Below are 22,548 nucleotides of genomic sequence, written 5' to 3' on the forward strand. Positions count from 1 at the left end.
TCAAGCGAGAGGACCTGGATTCGATTCCCAGGCAGGAACAAAATCTTAGGCAAGTTTCCTTACTCCACATGCCTGTTTACCTAGCAGTAAGTAGGAACCCGGTTGTTAGTTGATTACTGGATCGATTTTCCGGGTGTAATAATTCCTTAAAAAAAAATTTAAATAATAATAATTTGGTCACTCAATCAACGACTGTTTAGGGGACACTGCGTGCGCAATTGGCTGCCACATTTCGGCCACAAAATGTACAGTGAATTCACTTTACAGATTAATCTGTGCAGTGCTTTGAGACGGCTAGAAAACGTGAAAAGGCGCTATATCAAATGCAAGGATTATTGTTATAGAGGGTGCTGAAGAGGGGCCATGACCAGTAAATGGTTGATGTTAATGGGAAAGCTGGAACTAATTTAGCATTACTATGCAGGCCGGCTGAGGCCAAGATTCAAATCAACATGTTCCCAGTCCAGAAGCTACTGCCCTTTGTACACCACGACCAGGGCTGCCCTTGTGATTTTTTTAACCAAATTGCTGGCAGCTGTATGGTTATGCGACCAGGGACTAGTATGCTCATTACTGAAGTAAATAAGGAGACTTTATGCCAATACTAATCAGTTAAAAAAAAAGCATATTTTTAAAAAAGTGAGTCCCTTGTCTTAATAATGCACTTGGAACATGATAATGAACAACACAAAATTTACCCCAAGATGTAAAGTGTAAGGATTTCTTAAACAAAGTTTTACGTCTTAGCTTCAGCACTGTTTTCATTAGAATGTGTAAAATAGGTCCGAGATAGATCTTTGCATAATATCTGTAATTTACGATAAGGCATGTTCTACCTACATTTTGTGAACAGTGAATTCGGTTGTGTTGTCAGCTGCGGAAAACAACACAGACAAAATTTCATGATTTGTTTCTAATGTCCTTGCCTTTTCCTATATTTCTGATGTAACCTGGCTGACTCCAATTTATCAATTTACAGCCCTTTAACAAATACAGAAAGAGAGCTAAAGCTGTGCATTTTGGAACAAACTAGAATACGTTTCATTATTGAATCCGATATCCATATATCCTTCAACACAGCCCTCATGCACATATCTTTCCATTTTTTTCTGAAGCAATTAATCAAAGCAGCACAAACAGCTTTTTTTAAAGCAGACTGCTCCACAGACCTGCTATTCTGTGTAAAAAAAAGGCTTCTAGTCCTTCAATACCTTGTTAATTGTAACCTATTCTCTCTGGTTCTCCTCTCATCGTTTAAGTCAAATTTTAATCCTTATCACCTTAAGGAAGCACCTTATCATGTCTTCTAGACGTCTCAAAGCGCTTCACAGAATATATTGTAAAGTGAATTGACTGTGCATTTGTGGGCGAAACTCGGCAGCAATTGCACACAGCAGTATCCCACAAACAGTCGTGCATCGAGTGAAAGTTTTTGTTCGGAGGAGAAAGATTATTATCCCCAGAAAGCGATCCGGCAATCGACTAACAACCGGGTTTCTGCTAGGTAAACAGAGGCACGTGGAGTAAGGAAACTTGCCTAAGGTTTTGCCTGGCCTGGGAATTGAAACTGGATCCTCTCGATTTTGAAGCAAGCAGGCTAACTGCTAAGCTATGGGACTCTAAATCTGCTTACTTCAACATCAGCATTGGAAGTGGAAGGTTTGTGCCAAATCACTGTGCCGGAGTTGGGGTAGAATTAATACCCGACAATTAATTAACCACTGTTGGACTACAGTCTTCAACAATGTAATGATTAGCATATAATCACATTTTTCACAGCATCATTTTAAAGCAAGTCCTAGGTTATAGCTCAGTCTCATTCCCAGAACAAATTCAGACTTGCAAACCTGTCCTCACAACTTAGCTCTTTCTTTTTGAAATCTCTCCAATATGTCAATGTTCTTTGCAAGGCAGAGTGCACAAAGTTCAGCTTTCGTCTTGTAATTTCCTCACCAGTTTAACTTTGCTGAACCTCCTATGTTAACCACCCCTTATACTGACTGTAGATGAGAGGGTTGCAGGGGCTTTGAAAACCATTTCCACCAGGTTTTAAACTAAATATAAATAATTAACTATGAGTGGAGCTTTATGCACTCGCCTGTTCACTGTGTTCAGGATATCATAATAGCCGCTTTCCATTAGAACCTCTTCAATAATCGTCTGTAGAACAAACAAGCAACAGAATATTTGAACACGTGGCACTTTTGGATGATGAAAATCTGAATATGTTTCTTTTCATATATAATCTGCAAAAATAACTGATTAAATTTCTAATAGATTTGAGTAACTTCCTGTACAGAAGTAATGTGGAGAAGACAAACATTTCAGCATGGAAAATAAAATAGCACCAACCTGCATCTGCTCGTATGTTATTCCCTCCTCATATTCGTAGCTGTAGCTATTCACTGAAATTGAACAGAGAATGCGTCATTGCAAGAAAAAAACAGACAAAAAACATAGAACAGCAAATAAAGGCTCTTATTCAAAAAGCACCATAGGAAAAAATTAGTTACTCCACTACTCCACGACTGCTGATTAGAATTCCATCCAAAACACTGTCATTTCACACAGCACAATAGATGTTTGGATGAAGAAAGCTCTTTGACCCATTTGATCTCATCTTTCCAGTATACTCATCCCTTCCCTTAACATAATCAAAATGTTTTTCAATTGAGTCAAGTGTTCAGCTTTCAACTACACTTCCTGATAACCTGTTCTAGCAACTAATTACCCCTGGTGTAAATAGGTTCCTAGTGTCTAGCCTAAAGTTGCCCTCTACAACCTTGAACCTGTGCCATTTTGCCTTGCGAAGTCTTATCTTTACGATTACCACAAGTGATTGGAAAGTGAAAGAAAAATAAATCACGAAGTAGTAACCACAAGTGAGGCTAGATCAAATGTAAACTGGATAAGCATCCGAGAAGTTAGGGGTTTAATGGATATGGGAAAAGGGCTAGAAAATGGGATTAACATTTGCGTACAAAATACACAGTCATTGTACTTTACAGTTTATCCTATGAAACACTTTGAGATGTCTTTTGACTTGAAAGGGGCTTTATCAATGTAAAGATTGAATAATGATTATTATTAATAATAATAAGCCTTACACTTGACATATAATAACAATAAACAACACAAAGATAGCAACAGCATAGACACGATGGGCCAAATGGCTTTCTGTGCCAAAAAAATGTTGTTTACTTCTATCAGGTCCCCTCCACAATAAACCTTTTCAAGAGCTAACATATCTAGCCATTCATCATAGTTCATTCTTTTAATACTGGGGATCAGTATTGACTGAATGAAACCTATCTCAACATTCGCAACATGACTGATGTGTGCTTTTCTATCACTGTTGTTTGTGAACTTACTTATTTTATACATTGCAGTTGGAGGCATCAATATTACTTTTTGCACTGAAAAAGTATTTGTTTCAGCTGCTTGAATATGCTGGATTCGGCAGGCACGTAAATGAAATGTTAAGAAGCAACATTAGGCATGAAGTTAAAATCAGAGAGGTGGGCAATGTGCAGGGTTAATATGTAATCCATAAATGTTTCAAAAGATTATGAATAGAGTTTTGTTTTGATATGAATAATTGAGTTTGGCAGCTTGATTGTTTGTGTCATTGATTGGCCTGTTTATCCAAACGAGTTGAACGTGCAATTTTAATGATTCATGGGCTTGACCTGCAGTCAACATATCATGAATTTGACCCTAATAACAGTTTAGCTATAAATTGCATTACCACATTTATGTAAAATAATTTAGAGTGTGCAGTTATATTGTTCAGGTTGACTGAAAGTGTACATATGCATGACCTCTATCTATGCCCAGTTTACCTGTTGTGGTATAATAGCCCATAATTAAAGTTTCCCCATGGATGCACTTAAGAGTAAAAACCTCACTTTAGTTTGTAAGACAACATTAGCTAAGCTTTAGAAGCTAAGATCAAGATCAGTACTTTGTTGCTTATCTTCAGGATTAATCTCTGTGGCTAACATAGTCGAAATCAGAGCCTGAATGCAGAAATATTGATCTATTAAAATGAAGTTCAAAGACAAAACAGAGGATAAAATATGTGATTAGTGACATGATAATTTTCACTGGTGATAATCATCACATGGGCAGAATGTTAATCAAAACCAGTCAAGAGTTATCAGTGATATATTTATTGCTTTCCCGCTGCTTGGCCAGCTAGGACCACCCCAGCTGTTAGGGCTTTGGCTGCAGGGTTAACAGGAACTGAGTGGAATGACTCCCTGCCCCCAGTGACTGGTTTGCCCTTCCAGGTCCTGCCGATGAGCCAAGATGGCTATGCTGTCCTTAGCAGTGCCCTGGGATACCATGGACCTGCTTGGCTCAGGAACTGGACTACAGAGACCGCCACAGAGGGCTGGTTCGATTCTGACATTCCACTGTCGGGCATGTCAAGGACTTGGAGAGGGTGCAGAGGAGATTTACCAGAATGGTATCAGGGACCAAGGACTTAGATATGTGGAGAGACTAAAGAAGCTAGGATTGTTCTCCTTAGAGCAGAGAAGGTTAAGGGGAGATTTAATAGAGGTGTTCAAAATTATGAGGGGTGTCAATAGAGTAGATAGGAGAAACTGTTTCCACTGGCAGGTTGTCAGTAACCAGGGCACATAGATTTAAGATAATTGGCTAAAGAATCAGAGGGGAGAGAAGGAGACATTGTTTTACACAGAGAGTTGTTACGGTCCAGAATGCACAGCTCGAGGCTAGGCAGTGAGCTGTTTGATTTATAGCTCATTCTTCATAATTTAGTTATATAAACCAGATAAAATAGAAATGAGGAAAAAGAGACGTGCACAAAAAAATCAAAGGCATAAACAACTCAAAATAAACCCTTGGCCAATAAGTTTTCACTTAGGAAAATGAACTGTATTAAAACTTAACAGCCACCAAATGTGATTTCAGTCACTAACATGTAAGATCCCCCTCATGTTTGGAAAGCATTTCAAGGTGTTATTGTAAGTGAAACGTGTTATACAAGTGCTAATTGCTATTGTTGTCACCTAATAATACTTGTAATGATTCAATAGCACTAAACTTGTTTCCAAGCAAATGTTGGAAGTTTCCCACTAAGAACACATTTATATAAACATTGAAATGTATGATTCTAACTGTGGAGTCATTACACTTCTGCCAATATCTCAGTTGAACTAAATTCATTTAGCATACGACAGCATGTGGTTAGAAGATGCTGCAGTTTTGTCTGGTTACAATCTCCAGTTTCCCCATCATACAGTGATATGATGTTGGCAGAGTTGAGTGCAGCTATTCTGTTCTTCTTCCTCAGAAGGATAAGTACTGTGAGGATTTCCATCCAGCTGTTTTCAAAACCCCTTTCATTGGAAACATGGATGTACAGAATAAGATAATACATCTGTCTGATCCCAAAGTAAAAAAAACTTGCACATATTACCTGCCCTGTCTCCAGGAAACACTGAATTCTCTCTTGATGTCTGATGCATTAAACTACAATCTGCTGTCACAAAGTTCAGCTCAATCAATTCAGGAGAACCCTGCAGAAGCTGCCAGAAAAAAAATTAGGAAATAAAGCACACCTGTTTCAACATGTTACATGTGCTGGCTGAAGCCTCAAAGAAATAGGAAAGAATTGAGCTTAGATAAATCAATTTCCACAATTTCAAGTACTATATTTACCTTTTCATTACTTTTCAAAGCACTTACTGAAAACTTAGACACATTATATCATCACAAGTATTGCATAACTACCATGTAGTTTGAAAATCCCTTTCACAGTAAACTACTTCCTTCTCTGTCAAACGAGGTTTGAATGAAAAGCAAGCAGTGTTGAACGGTAGCAATGGAAACAGGGTTGAACAGCCTGTTGGCCCAGAAGTAAAAATATTAATTGTCTAGAAATATGGTCACCCCGAGAAGCCTGATACTCCTGTAGCTCAGTGGTTAGAGCACTCGCCCCCCAAGTAAGAGACCTGGGTTCGATTCCCAGCAACGCAAAATGTTGGGCAAGTTTCCTTACTCCATACGCCTCTCTTTTTCTAGCAGTAAGTAGGAACCCGGTTGTTAGTTGATTGGCAGATCGCTTTTCTGGGGTAATAATCCTTTCAAAAAAATAATAGTAATTTGGTCACTCAATCCACGACTCTTTGTGGGACACTGCTGTGCGCAATTGGCTGCCTTGTTTCACCCACAAAATATACAGTCAATTCACTTTACAATATATTCTGTGAAGTGCTTTGAGATGTCTCGAAGACATGATAAGGTGCTATATCAAATTCAAGGTTTATTATTATTATGGCTGGGTTGGTCTGTAAATTGGTAGCATAATAGTATTCCCAGCCCACTAATTTTAAATACTGGATTGAGCAAATAATCAATGTGTCATCAGCAAAAAAGCTAAAACCACTTTTAATATTCATAATATCAATCAATGTCAAACAAGCTTCCCCAGGTGACACAGTCTGAACCATAACAGACTTCACCATCGCCAAAATGTGCATTAGCTTCTCTACTGCTTCATTTGGGAAAGCCACCGTCACTTAACTGAAACTCCATACAGATGTGTAAATTCTCTGTACAATACCCAGTCTGCACTAAATTAACCACAGCTGAGACAGTGGGAGGGTTACCTTAGTTGACCTCATTCTGCTTGGGCTTCCTAATTGCTAACCGGTCGTTTCTGCTAGGAAGTGTGTGTGTGTATACTTTGGGTGAGAGCCAAATTGGCTATATCTTTGATTTCCTCTTTCCTTGAAGTCATATTGCCTGCTGTTATTTACTGCTTAGGATATTTGGATAAAGTGTTAAAGGGTTACTCATGCCTGAGTAACAGAGTCACCATCCCCTTCAGGAACGGAAGGGAAAGCTAAACAGTATGCGTCAAGGTTCTGCAATTAATAAAAGTGATTCAAAGCTCTCAGTAAGATTTTTTTCAATTTGGTTTGTGAGTACACTTGAGTAATGATTGAATGCTGAGTTTTTAGAGTCTGCATTTGATCATTTTACCCAAGGTATGATGACATACCTTTTTAAGCTCTGCTTTCAAGTTGCAGGGATTGCTCTGTGGACTGAATAACGACTTCTTAAATCTCTCAATAACACTTTTTCTAAAGTTGTGGTGTAAAGTAGGTGGAAGCTGTGAAAAAAGGAAAATCAAATTGCTTGAAATGTGAGGGAACTTTTCATTTACACTATTAATCATTGTGCCACCAACAAATGTAACTAGCTGGAATATTTCATTCATATCACAAAGAACTTAATAACAGCAACCTCTGCAACCATTGACTGCTCCCACAGAACTCGAACTAACAGCTTCAGAAATATATATTTTTTAATATTATAAGGTTATGGCAAGCTGGCAAGCAAGTCGTTAAAATTAACTCTAATACATTATATTAAAATCAGTGCGTCTGCCCTATGTTGGGATTTTGAGTTCACTCTGATGCAGTGATTTTGACATGGATGCAGTGCTGGGGGTGTGCTGTGTTGTTGGAAGTGCCATCCTTCAAATGAAATGTTAAACTCAGGCCCAGTAGTACCCCAACGCACACTCTGGGATCCCCAAGCCTTGGCTCTTGCCAACCTGCGCCTCATACTTTCTGGAATTAGGTAAGTAGGATGTGTCCTTCCAGGGAGAGAGTGTGGATACCATTCCAACAATCTGACTCTGTGATTTCCATGTGTAAGTGGGATGTGTGGAAATCTCAGTTTGGTTTGGATACTCTTAAGGATGGTGAGTGTTTTCCGCATGTGTCAGACACCCGGCTGACCAAAACAAAGATCCCATAACACTGCTCGAAAAGAGAAGGGAGTTTCTCTTGGTGCCCTGGCCAATGATCCCCCAAATAAAGTTGGTCAGTCACTCATGGCTGTTTTAGGGACCTTGCTCTGGGTAAATTGCTGCAACATTTGCCCACAAAATCCAGCTCCACCACTTTACAGAATGTCTTGTGAATCATTTTGAGACATCTCGACAACCCTTTATCAAATGCAAGGATTTTTATATTAAATAAAAATAAATATTTTTGCAAAATAAGCTTGAAGTTTGACAATATTATATTCAAAGCTTTGCTTTTAAAGGTATTGTCCATTTGATGATTGATAATTTTTAAAAAGGTCACCCTTATTTTGCAGTTATTGGAATCCAAATATTTAACATGTTAATGAAATCCATGCTTTTCTCAACATCATAGAAAAAAATTAACAGGCATCTTGTTTAATACAGCAATGGGAATAATAAACCAGCATCACTCATATGTTGTGATTCTCAATGCCTCCCAATGTGCCTGCTACTAAGGAACATCACGACCAACCCTCAGTATGCACAATCTGTAACCACTTTCGGCCTTGAATTCCTTAACTGTCACTTACTACAAAGTACAAATAAAACCACTTCATTGAACCAATTTTGAACATTCCAAAGTTAACTATAGACTTATTACTAATGCAATAAATACAGAGCACCATCTTTTCTAAAAACAAATGGTCTCTAACATATTCGATTCATTTCAAACCTTCCTTTTCTATCAAAGATCATGGAACGAGTCGTTGCTTCCCAGCTTCGCTCTTTCCTCTCCCAGCATTCCCTCCATGAACCCTCCAATCTGGGTTTTGTGCTGCTCACAGCACAGACCGAAATGGTCAAAGTGACAAATGATTCTGTCCACCTGCAACCAGGGCTCTCTCTGTCTCCTCGTCCTTCTCGACCTCTTGCCCGCTTTTGTTACTGTTGACCACTCTTTTCTTCTCCATCGCGTATCCTCTCACCTCCACCTCAATGGTTCTGTTCATAACTGGTTCCAATCCTACCTTTCCCACCGCCTGCAGTTCATGGCCACCAACGGCTTCTCCTCTAGCCCCCTCGCTATCACGTGGGGCAGCCCTGTCCTCGGTCCCTTCTTCTTCAATCTATACATGCTCCCGCTCAGCGATGTCATCCGCAGGCATGGGGTCAATTTCCACATGTATGCGGATGACACCCAACTCTATCTCACCGCCTCCACCCTCGACTCCAGGCCTGTTGATGTCCTGGCTAATTGTCTGTCTGACATCAAGTCTTGAACGGGAGCCAACTTCCTCCAGCTCAGTGTTGGCAAGACAGAGACCCTCCTGCTTGGCTCCCGGCAGCGCCTCCTCACATCAGTCACTGACACTATCAGCATTCATGGCTGCACTATTCAGCTCACCGAGCCAATCCAAAACCTTGGTGTCCTTTTCGACCCTCAGCTATCCTTCAAACCCCACATTCGTGCCGTGACTCGTTCTGCCTTTCCACGCCTCCACAACATTGGTCGCCTCCGCCACTGCCTCTCATCACAGGCCGCCGAGACCCTGATCCACGCTTTCATTATGTCCCGGCTTGACTACACCAACTGCCTGACTTCCCAACTCATTCCTACACAAGCTGCAGATTATTCAGAAGTCAGCAGCTCATATCCTCGCCCCCACCAGGCTCCGGGAACCTATCGCCCCTGTTCTTGCCCAGTTTCACTGGATCCCCATTCATCAGAGAATCGAGTACAAAACCCTCGTTCTTACCTTCAAGGCCCTCCACAGTCTTGCTCCTCCCTATCTTTCCGACCTCATAACCCTATATCAGCCTGTCTGGTCCCTCCACTCGGCGGACACTGGTCTGCTTCAGCCCCACACTTCCCGCCCCGCCATTGGTGGTCGGGCATTCAGCATCTCTGCCCCTACACTCTGGAACTCTATCCGACAATCCCTGCACCTCACCCTCTCCTTGCATCCTTCAAGTCCCATCTGAAGAACTTCCACTTTGACCTGGCCCTCAGCCACCATCCCACCCCCACTGCCCTCCTCCCCTTCTGACTTCAACTCCTAGCTCCAACTCCTGAATGTCCAGTGCCCTGGGACGTCTTTCCGACGTGAAGGGCTCTATACAAGTGTAATTTGTTGTTGTTCTTCATTAAATTGTTTGTCTAGAATATAGGGAAAGGGAAACTGAAAAGACACATATTAAAGCCTTTATTAGTTACAACCTTACAAACCTCCCAGTGTGGATCCAGAAAAAAACATTTGACACAAGACCAGTAAATAATTTATACTGCTAAAGCTATTAAATCTAAAATAATAAAATTAATTGCAAGATAATTTCATAACAGGGCAGAAAAGTGCTTTACACCAAAAAAATGTTGTATACATTCCGTTCATATTTTCTGCAGATGATATTCAATTGGGAATAAAATGACAATTTGTTTCAAGCTCAGTGCCATAAATCATGCGGTTATTAACCACATTAAATTTAGGTTGTGCTTTTTAGAAACTGAAACCAATGGAATAGCATTTACTCAAAATGAATGCTGGCCAGATGTAAATTTAACAGCAATGAATAATAAACACTAATGTGAGAGAAATGTAATGAATCATATTAATTGGAATATATAATTTACAAACCTGGGTAATGTAGATAATTTTATGAAGCTGAATGAGAATCTGTTGGATAGGGTCACTGATTTGACGTACTTTCCTTTGCGACACTGCTATTCCTGCTGATGCTGTAAATGAGAATCATATAAGATAAACTGTCAACTTCGGTTTCTTCATATGAATATATAATGGTCACACAATCAGATTTCAACTCAAAACTAAGTGTTTTGAGGGAAGCACACAAGGGGTGATATGAATATAATGACTTATTTTAATTAAAGGAAAGGAATCAAGTTGTATTACATTTCTAGAAGTCGTTTTACCTTGTAAATACCAGCACAATACTACCCTGAAAGGGATAGTTTGTACTTTCCACAAAAACTCATCAATCAGCCCCAAACTCTTATCTAGTGTCCGGTAGCTTAGTGGTTAGAGGAGGACAAGGCAAGCAAAGGACCTGGGTTTGATTCCCGGACAGGGTGAAAGATTAGGCAGGTTTCCTTACTCCACACGCCTCTGTTTACCTAGCAGTAAGTAGGAACCCGGCTGTTAGTCGATTAGCGGATCACTTTTCCAGCGATAATAATCCCTTCAAAAAAAATAATAATAATAATAATTTGGTCACGAATGTTTGTGGGACACTGCTATGTGCAATTCGCTCCTGCCTTTCACCCATAAAATATACAGTCAATTCACTTTACAATATTGTCTGTGAAGCATTTCAGACATCTTGAAGACGTGATAAGGCTCTATATCAAATGCAAGGATTATAATTATTATTATTATCCGTCCCCTGATATTATGAACAGTTATTTGTGTACTTTTTTTGAATACATTGATATAATTTTTGCAAAAAATAATGTATCATTGCTTTTGCTTTTTTTTAAACACCACTTATTATCATTTATAATTTGTTAATGGACTCTTCACATATTCACAAGAGAGATTCAGATGAAGTTTTTACCAATGATGACATTTAAAAAAGGATCTACTACATATTTGATCACATCCTTCCAAAATACCATTTGCATCATCTTCCCAATACAGCATCAAGTTATTTGTAAAATGAGTCCAGTAACATGGCTTTAGCCATCCTTCCTGGTAACCCATTCCAGTTGTTGATTACCTTCTGTATAAAGAAGAACCTCCTAGCTTCCTCTTACATGTCCTAAAATTTCCTTTTACAACTCTGAACATGTGCTTACATAGGTAATGTAATTATTCTGTACTATCCACAGATAACATGGAGTCCTGTAGCTCAGTGTTTAAAGCAGTCGCCTTGCAAGCAAGAGACCTGGGTATAATTCCCAGCAGGGCGAAACCTAGGATTTCCTTGCTCCACATGCCCGAAAATAATCCCTCAAGAAAAAAAAACATTAATAAATTGGTCACTTCAATCCATGACTGTTTGTGGGACACTTCTGTGCGCAACTGGCTGCCACGTTTTGCCCACAAATACACAGTCAATTCACTTTACAGTATATTCTGTTAAGCGAATTTGAGACATCTAGGAGACGTGAAAAACGCTATATCAAATGCAAGGATTATTATTTTATTATAAACTTTAAAAGTAAAGCTAAAACAGCTAGGAACCTCCACTTCAGCTAAAACTACAATTTTAGTTAAGGAGAATTGATATTGCCTGTGCACTAGGTTCTCGCACTTGATGTTCAGTCACACCATGACTCGAGACTCGACTGTACTTGGAGATGGCCTCATGAGCTTCAAAGCCACACCTGGGTATGATAGTTCACAGCTGATTCAGGCATTGAGCATCAGGAGGCTTGGGATACTGCGTGTGATCGGCTGCTGTGGAGGTAGCGATGACCCAATGCCGGTCACGCGCAGTAGTAGTAATAGTAGTAGTAATAATAGTAGTAGTAGTTGTAGTAGGAGTAGTTGTAGTAATAGTAGTAATAGTAGTAGAATTTATAACAAAGGATAAGATCAGGATCCTCTCAGCTGCAGGAAACTGAATCTACTCTTACTGTAGCTGGGATTGTTCACTTGTGTTTATCAAGTGAAAGAAGTCCAAGATATTAGAATTATTAACAAAAGTATTTCCTTGATTTTTTTTACATATAACTAATTACCTCCCAGTCCCATTTGAGGAACACTAAAAAGCGATTGGCTTATTGTACTCCAAGACACTATCTTGCATGAAGGGCACAATATAAATGCAAAGTTGTTGTCATTGCACCTAATGGCCTTTTCCAGTTCCCACTTTCACTATTCCACAGCCCTGTACTTAGAGTGCACGTTTGCTTTTCTGAAGCTGAGAGCATAACGCAACATCATTGCTAGTAAACTCTACGTTACCATGATGCTGCTTCATCTAAACAAATAATAAAAAGTATTATTTACCCCCAAAAGCTGCATACTCGTTTTGTGTATTATGAACTTTGTTCTTTAGATAATAACACTATGAATCTCTCACTTTATGTTTTCCCTGTACAATCTCCCTAATTCTATTTCCCTTTCCTGAAATCTCATATAACTACCATGATCCTTCAGTCTCCGAAGCATTACATCTGGCAGACTATGACATTGCCACCCTGCACTGAAGGAATTTGTTGTTCTCTTGGAGTGAGCTCTGATCCCACCTGAAGGCAATGGCAGCAGTAAACCTAGTGGTAGGAGGTCTAAACAAGCAAGACAAAGAAAAATACCAAGGCATCACTCCACAAATGACAATCAACAAATCTAATAAATCAAAGAATTGCTTTAGAATAAATGTGGTTTATTCAGTACCTGGTCTTGCCTTGGTATTTGATCTCCCTGACTTTTCTCCAGGTCTGAAAAGGAATTGCAGTTAGAATTACAGAATCATAGAAATTTACAGCACAGAAGGAGGTCATTCAATCTGTGAAGTCTGTCCTGGCTGTCAGAGCAAGCTGTCCATTCATTCTCACTGCCCTGCTCACGCGCCTTCAAGCCTGTAACTTTTATGTGTCTTGTCTCTTTCCTTCTTGAAACCCACAATGGACTCTGTCTTTACCATCTTACTTGCCACGGCATTTCACATCCCAACAATTTTGTGTGAAAAAAAATCTCCTAAACTCGCTTTTCAATCTTCTTGTGGTTATGCCTTTAAGAGTTTTTGTTTAGCTCAGAAGCCACCCTGTCAGTGCTGGAAGCCAGGTGTACTGTACTTCTTGTTACCAAGGATCCACAGGATTATATGCAAGCCAGAGCTATTTGGAGGGTGTGTTATAACAGGGGGTCCCTTTATTGGTTATGTATTGACCTGGAAGAAATTCCCACTGGAGAAAACAGCTAACCACACATATTATTGGAAGGTGGTTTGGAAGAAAATTTATTTTTGCCACTGCAGCACGAAATGTGAACAGAACCAATCATGTCCAAATCTATAGAAAAGACCGCACAAGAAAAAAACAATGATTTTCTTTCTTAAAAGAGTTTCTATTTTGCTTGTATCCAGGAATCACTATTGAGGCACAACCCACAGCCTCAACCCACAGAACACAAGAGACATTGTATCATAGAAGAAAGAATTTGGTTCATAGAAGAAAAGCAGCAATTCACAATGACCATCAGATTATCAGAAACAAATCCTCATGGGGCGAAGTTGGAAAGTAAACTAAAAGCAGATGACACATGAAAACAGATGACAAAATACAGTAGAAAATTTCACTTTCAATGTAAATCTGTAGGAGGGCAAAACAAAAAGTTATATCTTAAAACAAAAAAAAACCCAGAAATAGTGCAAGGTCTTTCTGGATTGGGGAAGAGAAGAACTGTTTTTCTATTTATGTACAAAAAAATATTCTGGACAATTCTATTTATTAAGAAAAGCATATCCCTCTCTTCTGTAAAGCTTGCAGTCGAAAAGACTGCATGAATCCTGTGTGCATCAGTAGACCAACACCTGAACCAGAATGGGCAGACTACTTACCCAGACTGATGCTGACTCTCTGTGCCAATAGTACTAATGCTTCTTGGCAAAGTGGCTGTTAAGAAAAAAAAATGAAAAGTGAGTAATTGCACGTCTGCAGACTGACAGGTTATATATTGTTTTACATAATGAATGACTTAGTTTGTCTTTGATAACAAATAATCAGATCAGGTTGGAGTATTAACACATAACTCAAAGTGCATTATACCCATGGCTCAAAGATAAATCAGATCATCACAAATACATCTTTAATTTAAATAATAAAAGGTGATGTGCTGAATATACAAGGCTATCAACATCACCCCAAACAGATCAGCACTTTAATTGGAATGCTGAATGTTTTACACAAGGCATATTTTCCAATTTTTCCATTAATCTCTCTTAATGTAATTTACTATTTTTAACATCAGTTGGTTATGGACAATTCTTGGGAAATTGTTGTTGTATAAAGTGAAAGAATTGTATGATAAAATCTATTCCGCACCATTTTTGGCAAATTGCGTTGCAAAATAAAAACATTTTGGTGTCCAGACCGATTTGCCTGTATCCTGCCTCTCACCATTTGGTTCAATGCATTGAACTTCAAATGAATCCATCAAAAAAGTATAGGTATCAATAATATTAATTGCATTCGATGGAATGGATTACAAAAAAACATCAAAAGTATGTTCTGACTGTTGGTCTTTTTTAATTGTTCTTTAACATTGCACAATACAATTCCATCATAAATGCTTTGTTGTAACCTGGGTTTATTTACACTGCAACTGGGGTCTGCACCCTAACATTTACCAACCAAAATATAAAAAATTTATGCAGAAATTCATGTGCTAATTGACTGCCATGTTTGCCCACAAAATACGATCACTCCACATTAAAATAGTGTGAAGCCCATTTCGATGTCTCTTGACCTGAAAGGTGCTAACTAAAATGTAAGGATTATTATTAGCAGTAGAGTGACTGGGGAGAGAAGGAGAGACCTGATATTGAACATTAAAAACAGATGTCGCCATAGAAGAATTATTTCTAGCAGTCATCATTAAATTAGACCCAATATAAGTTTAGGCGGTTGAATTATTTGCAAACATCATCATAATTCCTGTAGCTGTAGCTCAGTGGTTAGAGCACTCGCTTTGCAAGCGACAGACGTGAGTTCAATTCCAGGCAGGGCGAAACCTTGGGCAAGTTTCCTTACTCCACACGCCTCATAATAATCCCTCCAAAACCAAAAACAATAATAAATTGGTAATTTTCAATCTACGACTGTTTGTGGGACATTGCTGTGCGCAATTGACTGCCGCGTTCGCCCACAGATATACAGTCAATTCACTCTACAGTGTGTTCTGTGAAGCGCTTTGGGACGTCCTCCCGACCTGAAACGCGCTATATCAAATGCAAGGATTATTATTATTATTGTATTATTATAATTCATGAATATGAGCTCAGTCCATGCCGATACTCCATTGCATTGCTGGGGGAGTGCTGCATTGTCAGAGGTGCCATCCTTTGGATGACTCTGCCTGTTAAGGTGGAAGTTAAAGATGCCACGGCACTATTTCAAAAAACAAGTAGTTTCTCCCAGTGACCTGGCCAACAGTCATCCAGGTAAACTTGTCATTCACTTTGTGGGTGTTTGTGCAACATTGCTGTATGCAAATTGGCTGCTGTATTCACCTAAAGATACACAATCATCTTACAATAAAATCCTATGAAGCAGTTTGAGATGTTTTGATAATGTGATAACGCACTATATCAAATGCAAGAATTATTATTATGAAAAGCAAAACTTAAGCTATCTTTAAAGAGTGACATGCTGATAGTGTATCGTAAATAATGTTATTCACAGTATCTGTAATTTAGGAGGCAAGCAAGATTGGTGTCTGACTGGTTTCTATGCTGTACTAAGTATTATCGAGAGACCACCTGTATAATACATCTGACTATTATTAATAATTATTTTGTGAACTATTCCTCCAAGCCTTACAGAAGTTTTAGATTATGTATCATATTGCACATAGTTAAAACTCATGTCAATTTTATAAATCTGATGTATACTTTGTTTCCATTTCATTAAACATGTTAAAAGATCTTAGAGACTCATCAAATCCAAATACTGCACTCAGCAGTGCAATAGCCAGATGAAAATGAAAAAGGAATCTACCTGTTATGTCAAGGCAGTCAGAGTTTCCGAGGGAATGAGAGTGAAAATTGTGGCTGAATTGGACTACTCCTGGTCTGGATGATGACTGAGTGGATTGTCCCTGACTCAACAAGTTAGAGGAAGAATCATGACCTAGAAAAGGAAACATTAAGCTAGCACACAAGATTGTTGATGTGATTAACAGTGTATTAGTTAACTGCTAAAAGATTCATAAAAACGTTTACGAAATATCACTGTAATATTTTAAAGAAAAGGTCAATATATTTTTAAAAATCAATGATATACAAAAGAATCCCATTTTAACACACTTCATTTTACCACAGGTTTGCTTCAAAGAGTGTGGACCTGTGGACTCCAACGTTTATATAGCAAAAAAAATGAGTACTGATAGCTTTGCTGGCTCACTTCAAATGTTGGTTGGCTTCTCATGCATTAAAAAATGGTCGACTATGTCATCAAGTTACTAATGACGCTGCACATGTGATTTTAGCCTTCTAAGGAGGACAGTCCTTTACAATGTAGTTCCAGTGTACTACCAGCAACATTGCTAATTAAGAAACACAACTCCTTTAAATTTGACATTTCAGGATTATCTTCATTTGTTTTTAGTATGGATGTGACAAAACTGCTCAATTGCTAAAATAGATTTTGACTTTGTTCTATATTTAGCTAACTGTTCAACATGGATTTTAAACAATATCTCTGCATATTTATTGATTTATGTCTGTAAGATTTAGTCAATATACCAATGTTGAAATCTGTCAGCTAATTGATTTTAAATGATGAAACTTAAGGTTTCCCAAATGGTTTGACATTAAGCTATAAATAGATAGAAAGGACAAGGCCCAGAGATTAATCATCCAATCTAGGGAGAATGCGGCCATTCTACCTCCCACCCAAGCTTTGCAGCCCAGAAATTCATAGGTTTGATTCCCGATGCTGAGTTAGGTGATCTTACTTGGCAACCTGAGCTAAGAAGGGGGAAATGTCAGGTATCAGCTGGTGCCTCCCTGTGCATCAATGTAGAGTGCGAATAGGACCACACTAAGACATTTTGCTTTGTACTTGATTAGCCTGTTGACACACACTAAGTCGTCTCCTACATGAAGAATGAGCACAGCCTTGTGGAACTAAAGCCTGGAAGAGTCAGCAGAAGAGGAGTTGCGGAGAAAAATGAAGGAAATCAGCTAAAAAGATTGCAACTCTCAAAGTTAATTTGTCATCAAAAATAAGATAAGTGGTGTTATCATGTTCTGCTTGTTTAGTTTTGCCTAGATTTTAGTGGAGATAATGGGAGAGAAATTCTACCCAGTTCTAGATTTACTCGACTAATGTAACATTTCAGAGCAACCAGAATCCAGTCTTAACTTTGAAGTCCGTTAAACCGTATTTAAGAATTTGCCAAATTCTGGACTCTCTGAAGTCCTACACAAACGAGAGTGAATCTGGACTGAGGTAGAATATTTTTCCATGTATGTTTAGAATAGTACGGACATGCAAATATCCCATCAGCTTCTAGTTTAGAAAACGCAAACACAATAACATTACATTTCCTTGAAATATATATTCTGTTTGGTCCTGATGTTAGAAATTCCCACATACATTTAGTACAATAAATTAATAGACAATCACCCTTAGATGGTACTAATTATTTTATCACATGCCTATTACTTACTCAAGGTTGAATATTTTGTGGGGCTAGGGCTGGAGCTGTTGGAGTGATCTGATGTGTCCAAGTCATCATCCATTTCAGAACAGACATCTGAACTCAAAAGAGAAGTTCACCAATCTTAGAATTTCAGTTAAACTGAGGGACATGATGATATTTTACAGCTCATTCATTTACTTGTACAGACTTCCATAATCAAACAAGTAATTCTTTTACAGGTTCTAATGTGACAAAGTGTGTAGATATGTGAATTTATCCCAAGAGAGAATATTAATATATGAATTACCTATTGCACTATTAATATCCTAGTGATTGTTCACAAACGGCCTGAAATTTTATTTGGCAGTCCATGGGGTGTGTCATGATATTACATTCCCCAAATTTAGTTGCATCTGTTATACTTTTTCTGTATTAAATAACATTTATGATAATTTGGATGTTTTGTTAGTCATAATTTCTATTCATGCACTGATGTCAAGAAACCTTTACTATACCTTTTTCAGTGTTCTCTGCTGAATGAGTGTTATCATCAAGGAACACTGTGTCACTGAGTCTGTCATCAGCATCTTTGGCATGTAGTGTCTGCATGTCATCCAATGGACTGAGCTCTGCTATTTCTGATGACTCACTTCTAAGGCTGGCTCCCTCGCTACTGCTTGCAAGACTTGACTTGTCACAATGTTCCTTTAATTTAGTGAAAAGCACAGCATTTTACTGCCAAATTCATAACACAAAATACCAACCTGATACTGCATACTTTGCAAATTACGAATAATTCCCTGATTAAAGTACCAGCTTGGCTCAGTTAACTGAACTCTCACCTTAGAGTCTAAAGATTGTGAGTTCAAGAACTTTCAGGATTTTGAGCTCATAGTCTATACTCTAGACTGAAACTCCATGCAGGACTGGAGGAGTATTATACTGTTGAAGGTGCTGTCCTTCAGGATGAGATGTTAAATCAGGGTCTCATCAACCTGTTCAAGCAGATGTTAAAAGTCCTGTGGCACTGTTCAAAAAGAGTAGGAGTTTCTCCAGGTGTCCTGACCAATAATACCCCAGATAAAATTGGACATTCACTTTATGACTGATTTACACTGAGGTGCCCACAAAATATGCAGGTGCTGCACTCCACAGTAAATCCTGTAAAGTGCTTTAAGACATTGTGACACCATCAAAGAAACACTATATCAAATGCAAGAAATATTGTGTTATCAATGTAATAATATCTAGCAATTCCTGAGGTCACAAAAAACGAGAATAGGTTGGAGGAAAACTCTTTAAAATATTATAATATTTACAGCAATTCAAATCCTTAATTTCAGAACCAACATATAATTTGAGAACATTTGAGTAGCTATTAAATCATTCCAATGGTACTGTCAAATATGATAATGAATTCCATATATTTTTTGGATTGTGCGTGAAAAATTATGCACTGTGGGGAGAGACTGCAATCACACACTGATGCTGTTTATAGAGTGCATTTTGCAGCAACACTGGATTGGAGCTATGTGATTTGAAAGTGAATTACGCTGGAGCTTGGGCTACTGAGACTATTGAGGAGGTGGTTTCTGCAGCACTTTGGTTCGTAACTCTGAAGTCTAAACACCGCGGGTATGAATTTGTTCCATCTCCACTTCCAAATGTGATCAGTTCTTTTTGCTGATAAAAAAATGAACACCTAAGAACCCAGTTCCATGTTCTACCAGTACTGATTGTTAAAACACCGGAATCAATTTAGCAGTACATTTGATATTAATCACCTAAAACACATCGGAGATAGCCCCTCAGCCCTGCTCTTAATGGTGATGTCCATGAAGTCAGGTCTGTGGCACGGGACTGCTGACTCACGAATTCAACTGCCAGTTAGCAGGCAATTGTATACTTTTGAGATTTTTGTTGAATAAAAGACAATTTGCCTTTGGAGAACAGTCAGGGATTCAGTTCCAGCACATTTAGTAATATTCAGTGTGATGAATTTTGAATCCATCATTGAGTTGTCACTAATATCTCTTCACCCCCACCCCTGTCAAGGCAATGAGTGACAATAGATTTAGATTAGGATGCCCATGATATACTTTTGCTTCCGCAGTTTGGATGAAGTGTCAATTTATGAAGGTTTTATTATAGTTAATAGTCTATTATGCAGGCTTTATTATGGTAAAATTATTTATTTTTAATTTTAGATAATTATATTCACTTGCAAAATGTTTGCCTAGAAAATACACAGTCACTACACTTTTCAGTAAATCCAATGTACAATGCTCTAAACCAAATTATTATTATTTTATTATTAGAATGCCTTTGTAAATATATGCTGAAAGTGAAATGAGGGCACATTGTTACAGTTATATTTACACTGCTTAGAGTTTATGCACATTTCCATCCTCCAAATTGGTGTACTGATACATCAGTTGGAAAAAATAATTAAAACTGTATTGGTTTTGCCCCCCCGAGCAGTATCAAGTGCTTTGTGATATTCTCCCGACGTGAAAGGCGCTTTATCAATCTAAAGTGTATTGTATTGTATCATATTTTAGTCCGCCAGCTAGGACTGTACATTTAGGCTAAAAGCCTAAAGTCCTAAACATATTAATCCCAGAATGTACAAGAATATAAACAAGTTCTGCACAAAGAGTTTACTTTCTGAGAATTTTTCGCATTCTGCACTCTATAATAAGGTAACACTATCGAGCACTAGCTTTTTAGAAATATTTTACTTTTTGAAGCGCTTTGAGACATCTCAACGACTTGATACGGTGCTATATCAAATGCAAGGATTATTATTTAGAAAAGAGTGCTTACTTGTGAGATCATGGAGAGTTGTTGGTGGTACGTCATCACATTTCTGTTAGCTTCCATGAAGTACCTCTGTGTTCGCCTTCTCTCTCTTTCAAGCTTCTTTTCAAGGTTTAGCTGCACCGTGCAAATGTCATCCATGTACTTCATCATAATGTCAGAGATTAATGCACTTACTTCCACAATGTCTGGCCGTGCTTCTGCATCAGAAGTTAAACACCTGTAGGAATTAATAAACATAAATGAAATGTGCAAAGAAATATTCACTTGATAAGGATTTTAAACAATATTTTATATATGTTTTTAAATTATATAGTCATGATTATAATATACTCATCATATATAGTACTGTACCACATGTTATATTGTATTATTAGACAGTGGTGGCTTTTTTTTTAGATAGATATTCCCCAATAAAAGCAAGTACATTTTTGTAATAGATCAAACAGACCCCTTTGAATACATTTTGACTAGTAATTTTAAGTGAATAACCAATAATCTCATTCAAATCCATTTAATCCTCCACCATTCCTAATAGATGGTAGCTAATCCCTTTTGGACAGAAATGAAAGAGGATGGCGAGTAAAGTACTAAAGCACCCGCATGGTTAGAATAATATGTATTGGAGTCCTGTAACTCAGTGGTTAGAGCACTCTCCTCGCAAGCGAGAGACCTGGGTTCAATTCCCGGCAGGGTGAAATGTTGGGCAAGTTTCCTTACTCCACACGCTTTTGTTTACTTAGCAGTAAATAGGGACCCGGTTGTTAGTCAATTGGCAGATCGCTTTTCTGGGGGTAATAATTCCTTTAAAAGAAATAAAAATAATTTGGTCACTCAATCCACGACTGTTTGTGGCACACTGCTGTGCACAATTGGCTGCCGCATTTCTCACACAAAATATATAGTTAATTCACTATACAGTATATTCTGTAAAGCACTTTGAGACATCTCGAAGACATAAATAAATAAATAAATAAATAAATAAATAAATAAATGATAAAGCGCTATATCAAATGCAAGAATTATTATTATTAAAATAATAAATTATTATTATTAACGTTAATATACTTTGAAAATGTTTATTTTAAATTAGATTTATTATTATTAAAATAATAATTATTATTATTAACGTTAATATACTTTGAAAATGTTTATTTTAAATTAGATTTCCTACTATGTGCTATTTATCGGTTGAGTTTTGATATTTATAACACAGTAGGAGGGGGACTTACATAATTCACTCAAACACTTCTGTCATCTTGGTTCCTGTCATTTGTGGTATAAATGATATGCTCACAGCTGAAATGTCAAGAATCCTCCATGTTGACCAATTGATTGATTTTAGACGAGTACTTTCAACTTAGAAATGATTCACACGGTGGCGCAGTGTAGTTTACCTCACAAATGTCATTATTTTACATTTGTTTTCTTCTTGTTTTTGTTGCCAAACCACAGAAGTGTATATGATAAATTACTTGTGAGCAGCAAGTACAGGAAGAATAAGCTATAAATGTTGTCAGGAATTAAGTGACTCACAAAAGTATTTAGGAACTGACACAGACAGACAATCTGTTCTGAACTTGTTTGTGCAAAAAAAGGTTTCCATAG

At 38.0% G+C, this 22,548-nt stretch overlaps 1 protein-coding gene across 1 annotated transcript in view; it reads right to left on the bottom strand.

The window, feature by feature from the left end:
- Window positions 1-870: 870 nt before the first annotated feature.
- nek10 (NIMA-related kinase 10) overlaps window positions 871-22,548 on the bottom strand; it is a 76,715-nt gene continuing 55,037 nt past the window's right edge. Inside the window, exons 26-37 of the mRNA XM_007895525.2 lie at window positions 20,947-21,160; window positions 18,636-18,825; window positions 18,148-18,234; window positions 16,473-16,604; window positions 14,315-14,369; window positions 13,150-13,193; window positions 10,426-10,526; window positions 7,037-7,147; window positions 5,450-5,558; window positions 2,353-2,405; window positions 2,099-2,160; window positions 871-874 (exon numbers count right to left, since the gene is read on the bottom strand). Coding sequence (XP_007893716.2) covers window positions 871-874; window positions 2,099-2,160; window positions 2,353-2,405; window positions 5,450-5,558; window positions 7,037-7,147; window positions 10,426-10,526; window positions 13,150-13,193; window positions 14,315-14,369; window positions 16,473-16,604; window positions 18,148-18,234; window positions 18,636-18,825; window positions 20,947-21,160 — 1,162 coding nt within the window. The remainder of the gene's footprint in view (window positions 875-2,098; window positions 2,161-2,352; window positions 2,406-5,449; window positions 5,559-7,036; window positions 7,148-10,425; window positions 10,527-13,149; window positions 13,194-14,314; window positions 14,370-16,472; window positions 16,605-18,147; window positions 18,235-18,635; window positions 18,826-20,946; window positions 21,161-22,548) is intronic.

The sequence above is a fragment of the Callorhinchus milii genome, unplaced genomic scaffold, assembly GCF_018977255.1.
Source record: "Callorhinchus milii isolate IMCB2004 unplaced genomic scaffold, IMCB_Cmil_1.0 Scaffold2, whole genome shotgun sequence".
Taxonomy (NCBI): domain Eukaryota; kingdom Metazoa; phylum Chordata; class Chondrichthyes; order Chimaeriformes; family Callorhinchidae; genus Callorhinchus; species Callorhinchus milii.